Here is a 10,063-nt window from a genome sequence, read left to right on the forward strand (position 1 = left end):
CGCACCAATGCGGTTGCCGGCCGGGATTAGCGCTAATCTGGGAGTAAGCAGATCTGTTACTCCTCAAGTTACACCCGCACCGTTGCGGATGCTCTGAGGCGGCTTGAAATTTTCAAGCCACCTTATGTAGGCTCCAGCCAAACTTTAAAAAAAGATATGTGTACACAAGGAAGGACCCTGGCAACCCCCTATAAATGGGCGGCACCAAAAATATGGAAATTTGCAAAAATTGATACATTTGCAGAGCCCATTCATACAAGTTTTGTGCGTACCCTTCAGAGGATTTCCAAAATTTCATACATTTTTCATGCCTACCATTATTTTTGCGGACAGGGGTGCAAAGCCTGTTTTTTTTTTTGCAGCTAGCCATTTCCCATAGCTTAAAATTTTCCAATATGAATTTTCTGAAATAATTCAAGTCAATTTCAAAAAAGAAAAAAACAATCCATTCTGCGCGCGGTACTAACTTCTAGTACTCGTGTCAAGGAATTATGTGGAAGTATGTTGATTTTAAATCAGTACATTCCAAGCGTTAATTCCTCTAGGGTGTATAGGAAAACTGGTAATTTTCTCAGTCCACCCGAGTCTAGGGACGAATTAAGTTTGTAGATTTTAAACTTAATCAGGCTAGAAGTGTATCAGCAGATTGCATTGTATGTGAACATAAATGAGGAGGGTAAGCAAGGCAACACCTCCTTGTTGTATAAGTGCCCCCCCCCCCCTCCTCATGTCAAGGATATTTCCTAAGTAAGGGCGGGTGGGATGGTTTTGAAAAACTGATTGATTTGCCGTGCTTGTTGCGCAAATGAATTGTATTGAGGTGGAGGCAAGACTGGTCGAGCTGGAATGTGGGAGAAAGGTGAAGTAGGCTGTGCTTACTTCATGTACCTCTCCACTTGCTCGTAGTCTGCGGCAGCTGCCGGCCTACTTCACCTTTCTCCCACATTCCAGCTCAACCAGTCTTGCCTCCACCTCAATATGATTCATTTGCGCGACAAGCACGGCAAATAAATCAGTTTTTCAAAACCATCCCACCCGCCCTTACTTAGGAAATATCCTTGACATGAGGAGGGGGGGGGGCACTTATACAACGAGGAGGTTTTTTAAGATGTATTCAATTTGTGTTTTGGAGATAATGGGGAATTTCCTCTTGTGAAATGCGTGCCACACCTTCAGTCCATAGACGTAGTGTTTGACAGAGGTCAAGTTGATCTTGTGTTTACTGTTTGTGTAAAGGTTCCGGCCTGCCCAGAAGCAAAACTCTTCTGCATCGTCCGACAAGATAGGAAGGGTAAAATCAATGGATGACGTCTGACTCTTAAAAACTAGGAATTTCTTTACTGCACAATTGTAACCCACCAGCATTGACATCGCCCAGTTTGACAATATGTGTTTATCTATGGTACGTAAAACTACATCAACGTTACCGTTCTTTAAGAAAGCACCAAGTTTTGTCTCCCAATGTTCGTCATTCATCTCAAGAATCAATTGAAATTTGAGATATTAACGCGAAGAAGAATAAAATTATCAAATTGTAAAAAGGTGATAATGAGAAGAAGAGCTAATTGGAGGCAGAAAACCCGGCAAACATTGCAAGGATTGGTCAAGATAAGTAGTGGTACAACACATCTTCCAAATCATCAGGGATTTCAAATAAGAATCTGTTCGCGTCTTTGTGTGCACCCTTTATTCCCCTTGACAACGTGTCTGCCGTGTTGTCTTCGGATTTGACCCTCATAGCCGTCAAATCCATTTTCTCCTTCATCAGAATTTCTTGAATGCGTTTCCATTCGTTGTTAACCACCATGTCGCCTGATTTCTTATTCTCAATGACAGCCAGGGTTGTATTGTTATTGGTGCAGACAATTAAATTGGACCCCTTTTTTATCCTGTTTGCCTTCTGTAACATCAGGAGGCCTAGGCAAATTGCAACTGTTTCCAACCATGCTATATTTCGCCTATCGCCGCCAGACTTGTCGAAAAGTTTCAATTGCAACCATAGACGTCCTATCTTGATACTGATACCAAAGCTAGTGCTTGCATCGCCCACCCATTCAATGTTCACGGGTTGTCTAACAGGTATCAGCCTTGTTTGTTTGAATTTTACTAAATTGATGTACCACACTTCCATGTCCTCTAAAACTTCCTTTGGAGCAGATCTTTTTGCAAACTTGTGTCGCCAACCCGTCATCCATTTATATAGACTGTTCAGGTACGCTCTTAGTTGGAGTAAATCAAATGCCACGTGATTCTAACGGCCCGCTAGGATTTCAATATCATTAAACAAGAAAATTTGTACTTTGATAAGCAAAACCGCTACTTGATTAATCCTCTCTTTCAGTTTTGCTTCAGGTAAACGGACCATCTTGTCTGTTCTGTTCCAAATAAAACCGATGAATTTTTGTTTGTCTGAGAAGTTTGTGCATTTCTCTTCATTTGTTTGAACCCCTAATCTTGTCGAGAAGTCAACAATTTCCTGCATCTTGGGTTTTCCTCTTGACAAAAAGATTGACATTGACCCAACAAAACACCTTCACCAAATCGAATTCATCTTCCATAATCTCTTTCCAAGCATCTGCTGGCCTTCCAAACAAACTGCAACCTGCGACGCCTCCAAATGTAATCTGTGTATCTATATATAAACCACCTTCCAAATCTTGTACAATCAAAAAAGGCCATTGCGATGGGTGTGTAGGGATTTGCCTATACACTTTTTCCCAGTCAAAAAGCGCCAAAGAAACTTCACCCTGTAAATGTGTGAAAAACAACGCCACAGTCTTGAAATCATCCCAAGTCGTTTGGAAATTGTCAGAATTGATAAAAGAGTTTACCAAAGGAATATCTGGATCATTCCTTGGAAAAGAACAATTGTTTATTGGCCAAACTGAACTATTGTTGTTTACTACTGCGCCTAAAGGAGATGCCCTAAAATGTTTGTACTTTCTACTCAATTCCTCTTTTGAGAATGGTCCGAACATTCTTCTTGCTGTGACCTCCTTTTCAAAAGACCTCGTTATCTTCTCTGCTGCTAGTTCTGCCGATTTATGATTAGCCGGAACATACCACGGAAGGGTGCCCAAATCATGATTAGGAATCCCCTGATGGAAACCATTCTTCAATCCCGTACACCAGGAAAAAAAAATATTCACTTGATGACAAGTGACCTCATGCCAGCTCCAGCGGGCTACCCACCATCTACCCACCATCTACCCATCATCTACCCACCATCTACCCACCATCTAACCAGTTTAAGAATTTCCACAGGAGATCCTCAGTTTTTGCTGGGCACCACTGATCCCCATTTCTGGTCAGCTGATACTCAGCTTTAGCTCCCAGCTTATGCTCAGCTTTGGTGCCCAGCTCATGCTCAGCTTTGTTGCCCAGATCAGAACAAGTCCTGTCCCAGCTTATTTTCAGCTTTATTACAGTCATGGCTCAGCTTAGACTCAGATTAGGAATATCATTGGCCCAGCCAATGCTCAGCTTTGGACCAGTATTGGCTCAGCTGATTTTCAGCTTTGGATAAATCTTGGCCCAGCCGATGCTCAGATTCTGAGTCTGACCACTCCTGTAACAGCTTATGCTCATCTGTGGACCAGCCTTGGCTCAGCTGATGCTCAGCTGTGGACCAACCTTGGCTAAGACAATGCTCAGCTGTGGACCAGCCTTGGCTCAGCTGATGCTCAGCTGTGGACCAGCCTTGGCTCAGCTGATGCTCAGCTGTGTACCAGCCTTGGCTCAGCTGATGCTCAGCTGTGGACCAGCCTTGGCTCAGCTGATGCTCAGCTGTGGACCAGCCTTGGCTCAGCTGATGCTCAGCTGTGGAACAGCCTTGGCTCAGGTGATATTAATCTTTTGAATAGTCTCAAAAAATCTGATACTCAGCTTTGGAACAGCCCTGGCTCAGCCAATGCTCAGCTTTGTACCAGCATTGGCTCAGCCAATGCTCAGCTTTTGAAAATCTTTGACCCAGCTGGTGTTAATCTTTGGAACAGTATTGTCCCAGCTGATCCTAAGCTCTGCACAAGCCTTTTCCAAGATGATGCTCAGCTTTGGACCATTGTTGGCTAAGCTGATGCTCAGATTTGGAATATTCTTGGTCCAGCTGACACTTGGATTTGTTTCAGGCTTGGAATATCCAATGCTCAGCTGTGGCCCAGGCTCAGCCAATGCTCAGCTTTGGCCCAGGCTCAGTCAATGCTTACTGCTCAGCTTATGATGAGCATCAGCTGTTCCTGGGAAAAAATTAGGATCAGCTGACTGTGCCACACTGAGTGCTCTGGTGCAGTCCTGAAAGCTCTACAAGTGCTGGTGGAGCAGACTTGGAGCAGCGCTGGAGTAGCTCTGGAGCAGAAACCAAAGCTGCATCATGTCACTTGCCATCAAGTGACTATTTTTTTTTCCTGGTGGTAATAACATCTTTGTAAATGTCATCCAAACTTGCCGCTTTTAAAGCATATTCCCAAAAAGGAATGTTCATTTCGCACACAACTTTCTTGGGCCAATCTAATGTTCTTTTCTTATTGCCACCAAGCAAAAGACATCTTGAAACAAAAAAAATTGAAGAAAAATGAGAAAATTTGTAAGAAATAGTGAAGACAGCTTGTAATCAAATGGGAAACACCAAGATAAAATACAAAGAACATGTTCCAATACAATAAGAAACACTTGCTTATTGTTATTACAACATGCGGATAGTTATAGGAGATTAGAAATCTCACTTGTTCAAATTATTGTTAGGGCCAGATCCGCTAGCAGGTGGGTTGGAACTCAATCTTCTATCGTTATAACCTTTGATCAAGTGCGAACCCTTATACCCCGACCTAGATCTCTTCTTTGAATCTTGCACACTTTGACCATTGTTACTGGTTTGATTCTGCTTTGTAAATTGATTCATCTGATTACTTTGAGGCTGTTGCTTCACTTGATTTGTTTGTTGGATGTGGGAAGATGGAGTGTTACGAAAATTGTTTGCTTGCAAGTTCAACCGCGCGTTTCCAGTCATTGGGTCGATATGGCAGTGACCATAATTTGGTGCGTAATAATTTTTGTCCCAATTCAACTCCCCAAAATTACAACAAGTGTTGTAGCAACTTTCAACAACGTCTTCTTTTATCTTCGAGATGTCTGGTATCTTGAGGATTCTGTTCACGTTAACTTGGCTAGAAAAAGTTATTTGACACATGATCATATCATATTGGAAACCTATCATGAAGCACCTAGTATCTGTTATGTCATTGACGTTTTTCTTGTGTTCTAACAGCTTGTTGGCGAACTTCTTATTGTTGTATACATTAATCAGAGTTTGAGCAAAATCCCGGTGATTGAATGTCCAATGCGCGTGAGTCATGTGCCATTCTGGTACAAAAGGATAACCTCTATAGTAAGTGACAGTTGAAGATTCTTCATTCTTTGTTCGCTTCTCAACGGCCAAGATATTGCGTTACCTCGCCAAATTTTATTAAAAATTGTCAACGGGAGAGGACCGCAAAGCTTCTTGATGTTTTCATCTAAAAAAGGAGCGTAGCCAACATTATCATGAGATGTGCCAATGCCTTCTGCATAATCTAGACTGCCATCATTTGCTTCTACTTCTGGTACCACAGAAATTGGATCAATACTGTTCAGTTTCTTAGATCCTAAATCTTGTATAGCCTTCATGAATACGTTTGCCATCTCAGTGCGTCCACCTAATTGGGCGGCTAAAGCTTGTTCTAACAACCCAGAAATTGGATTGACAGGATTCTTTTCCGTATCTAACGTATTTTAAATCATCACAATAAATCAATACTTATCTCCTTTACGGTAGATTAAGTTGTGGTTTTTATCACTAACCTGGAACAGCTTTCATATACTCTATGAAATCCGGTTCTATTGGTTCTTCCCTATCCTTCCCACCCAGGTTTTCCTCCTCGTCATCAAACACCAAAGGATCATTGGCACGGTTATCAACAGGTATGTATCCTGGGTCCATTCTACCATCTTTTTAAAACGGAAACCAAACCAGTTTCAGTATTGTAACCTTTTTCCTGGAGAATCTCACAGTTGTTTGGTACATATTCCCAATTTCTGGAGTGACACTCGACAGTATATGGTATTTGCAGCTACTCACCAGTCGCGTTGACTTCCTCACCATCTATCGGTAACGGTACTAATGCCTTATGTACTTCAGTCGCGTCCTTCCCGCTTGACAAGGATTTCAACTTCTTTGCTGCCGCCGTTGAAGCTCGCGTAACATTTGGTTGGTTGACCATCATGTAATATCGCTTTTAAGGACTTTATAAATAATAGGGCTATAAATAAAAATAAATAAATGAAAACTGATTGATTTGCCGTGCTTGTCGCGCAAATGAATCATATTGAGGTGGAGGTGAGACTGGTCGAGCTGGAATGTGGGAGAAAGGTGAAGTGGGCCGTGCTTACTTCATATATGTAGAGACTGTAAAATGAAGATGTGTCTGGTGAGAGTCGAACTCACAACCTCAGCTATGCTGAGACACATACTAGAGTGCTGCCTTTACCAACTAGGCTACAGACGCTTGTGGCTGCCAGCTGGGTGGTTGGTTGGTAGTGCTCATGGGTCGATCCGACAGCCCTCCATACTGTGGTGATACATCATGGTAGCAGACTAACAGACAACTCAACAATATACCTCTCCACTTTCTCATAGTCTGCGGCAGCCGCTCAGACCTCTCATTTCTTGACTGACCTCCCTGTCCGCCACAGAACAGTCCGCTCCCCTTTGCGCTCATGGACTTAGGTACTCTCACAGTTCCTAGTTCTTGTACCATCAAGAACAGAGAGTTTGTATAACAACCTACCTTGTCCTTTATTATTACCACATATCTACCAAAGATCAATTGGTTTGTTTCAGGGATGGTGCCACCTTGGACACGCAGCTGGGCATTCACATCAACATGTGTTGATGTGTTCCGCACATCAGATAGCTTGAATCGAACCTGAATGTTCCACTGATGCATTCTGGCAATCAAAGATTGTTGCAACATGTTTTCCTTAAGTACTAGAGCAACCAGCTTGCTACATTCACTTGGCTGAGGTGCTTTATCCGGGTGTGATTTGGATTGGGTCCGAGCAGCTAGAAGGAAATTCTTCTGTTTTCTTTTCTTGTTTCCAGAATGGTGGTGTCGATTTTCTGTATTGTGTTTCTTGCGCAGCTCAATCATCAAGTCATGGTTTAGCTGATGTTCACCGTTGTTGGAACTTGTGATTACAAGCTGAGGGGGGGGGGGGGGGTGGAGAGAGAGAGCAGTTATGTTCCCCTCATAAATTCATACATTTCTGGTTACTACCCTCCCTTCTCTGAGGAAAATTTTATACATTTGAGGTGCCCACCCTTAAGGGCAAAAAAGGCCATTGATACATTTTCCGTGCGTACCATTTTGCAATATGGTTGGGAAATTCATACATTTTGGTGCCGCCCATTTATAGTGGGGTTGCCACAAGGAGTTATTTGAATGTAAGCCTCTCCTTCGGAGACGCTTCGCGCCTCCTCGGAGAGCTTAGTTAAGCTCGGGGCCCTCCGAACTTCCGAAGCGAGGGACTTGTGATAAGCCTTGTACTGCGCTCGCCGCAGCTCGCCGCTCCCGAGGTAGCCCGAGGGGCCGAGTCCCTACAGGCGGCCAATTCACACTTCCTCAAACTTCCCGAAACAAACGGGGCATGGTCAGCTTGCCTCTCGAGCGAGAGTTATACGCAGACTCTCTTGACTTGGTCCAATCAACACTACGCATTTCGGATCCAAGATGTCAGAGCAAGTGATCGGGGTTCTAGGTCAGATTTCTATACAACTCGAGCCAGGATGTCATCCAGACGACTGATCTTATTTTTATTTTCAAAAACAAATGCATGGTCGGATTCCAGGCGGTGGACAGCTGGGTAGGATGATGGTCCAGGCAGCCGTCCGACTCGGGATTCCGATAATAACTCTGGATAAGGAGCATTCGCCCGCCTCACAAGTCTCGAACCCAAGGTCAATCGATAGCCAACATCCAGCGGATCTGAACCACCAGGTCGGAAGCTTCAATTCGATGGAGGATATCGAGAGACTGAGCAAGTTGGTCGACATCCTGACGATCGAGATCGAGCATGTCAACGTATCCATCCTCAAGAGCCTCTTGAAGAATCAGCAGCCGGGTCGCTCCAAGACCAATCCGATCAAGATCTATCCTCATCCAGAAGTGATCGAGATCATTCAAGATAAATTTAAACAGAAACACTTTTTGAATCAAGCTGGCATCCCCGTCTCCGATTTTGAAGAAATACCACAATGTCCCTCGGCCTCCGACATCGAGGAGCAAGTTCGGCAAGCCGCCGCCAAATTGTCCTTTCCATTCATGTTAAAAAGTCGATTGTTAGCCTATGATGGCCGGGGGAATTTCCTCGTCAAGAAGGCCGAAGATATACCCCGGGCGATCCGGGCATTAACTCCAGCCTCCTTCGACTCAAAAGCCGATCTATCTGAGTTAAAGCTCTATGCCGAAAGCTTCGTCCCCTTCACCTGTGAGATTGCTGTCATGGTCGTCAAAGGAATTCCTTCACCTGGTTCTTCGGACTCAAACATTCGCGTCTACCCGCCCGTCCAAACAATTCATCAGGACAATATCTGTCACATCGTCCATAGTCCCTTGCGCATCGGCGGTCCATCGGCCTCAACATCTGCTATAACGGTGGCTCAACGATCTATCACCGCCTTAGGCTCTGGCGCAGTCGGTGTCTTTGCAGTTGAAATGTTCCTTTTGCCCGATAGTAAGAACCCCTTACCCTTTCTCTCATTGTGGAACAAATAGATTGTCTGACGCCCTATCACATTACTTTTAATCATCAGACACCGTCCTGGTTAATGAGATAGCACCTCGACCTCACAATTCCTACCACCATACGATCTCCTCAACGGCTGTATCCCAATTCACTGCGCATATCCTAGCAATCACGTCCAAGCCTTTACCACCGAGGGAATCGTTCGAACTGGCCGTACCCTCTGCGGCCATGGTCAATGTGTTGGGTCATGAGAGTGGAGAGAAAGGCGAGAAACAAGTGAAGAGATGTCTCGAATTGGTGGGCGGCCTTAAAGGTGTCAGCGTTGAATCGTATGGAAAATTCGGCTGTCAGCGGGGCAGAAAGATGGCACATATCAATGTCATTGGCGAAAGTGATGCAGATGTCCGAGAGATCGTGTCTAAGGTGGTCCGATGTTTACCCAGCAACCAAACAGATGAACTAGATGTGGAAAGCCTAATAAAGAGCCCACCAACGACGGAACGACCGGTTGGATTTTCGGACCCGACCCCGCTAGTCTCGATCATCATGGGATCCGATTCCGACCTTCCAACAATGATCGAAGCTTCCCGAATTCTCTCGCATCCGCTCTTCCAAATACCTCACGAGCTGACGATAGTTTCGGCGCACCGGACGCCGGAGAGGATGGTAGACTTTTCCCGGTCTGCAGTCAGTCGCGGGGTCAAGGTGATCATTGCGGGAGCTGGCGGGGCGGCCCATCTGCCCGGGATGGTGAGCGCCTTAACGCCCTTGCCGGTGATTGGCGTGCCCGTGAAGGGGAAGATTCTCGACGGGGTTGACTCCTTGCATTCGATCGTCCAGATGCCCCGAGGCATCCCCGTCGCCACCGTCGCCATCGGTAACTCCACCAACGCTGCCCTCCTCGCCATCCGCATCCTTTCCACCGGAATGCCCAGATTGGTCGAAGCGATGAGCGCGTACATGGCTCAAATGGAATCGGAAGTCTTGGCCAAAGTCGACAAACTCCGCCAAGTAGGCTGGGAGTCCTACTCTTGATCAGTCCACACATCCTCATACCCTCACTCAATCCTCCGCCGCGCTGCATTCCTTCATCTGCATTTGCGGTCTTGGCATCAATGTACTTCCGCTTCTTTTTTTTTCTTGTTTAAGGATATCGTTTTTATTTGTATTGTTTACCGAAAAAAAAAAACCGGGGCAATTGTTTACAGTTTGTTGCAGCCCCCAACAAATCTAACCTTGTATTAAGTATGCGGTTCATGAAAAATTTCCCTCGTCTCCGAAATTC

General features: G+C 44.9%; 2 protein-coding genes across 2 annotated transcripts; one reads left to right on the forward strand and one right to left on the reverse strand.

Annotated features, from left to right (window-relative positions):
* Positions 1–5,588: 5,588 nt before the first annotated feature.
* Positions 5,589–6,254, reverse strand: PtA15_10A434 (uncharacterized protein; the record flags this gene model as incomplete). Its single annotated transcript, XM_053160609.1, has 4 exons — positions 5,589–5,594; positions 5,668–5,756; positions 5,836–5,982; positions 6,113–6,254. 4 exons carry the CDS (start codon positions 6,252–6,254, stop codon positions 5,589–5,591), a joined length of 384 nt encoding a protein of 127 aa, XP_053024566.1.
* Positions 6,255–7,763: 1,509 nt separating this feature from the next.
* Positions 7,764–9,813, forward strand: PtA15_10A435 (uncharacterized protein; the record flags this gene model as incomplete). Its single annotated transcript, XM_053160610.1, has 3 exons — positions 7,764–7,791; positions 7,882–8,766; positions 8,846–9,813. 3 exons carry the CDS (start codon positions 7,764–7,766, stop codon positions 9,811–9,813), a joined length of 1,881 nt encoding a protein of 626 aa, XP_053024567.1.
* Between the last annotated feature and the right edge of the window lie 250 nt (positions 9,814–10,063).

Source organism: Puccinia triticina, chromosome 10A (assembly GCF_026914185.1).
Source record: "Puccinia triticina chromosome 10A, complete sequence".
Taxonomy (NCBI): Eukaryota; Fungi; Basidiomycota; class Pucciniomycetes; order Pucciniales; family Pucciniaceae; genus Puccinia; species Puccinia triticina.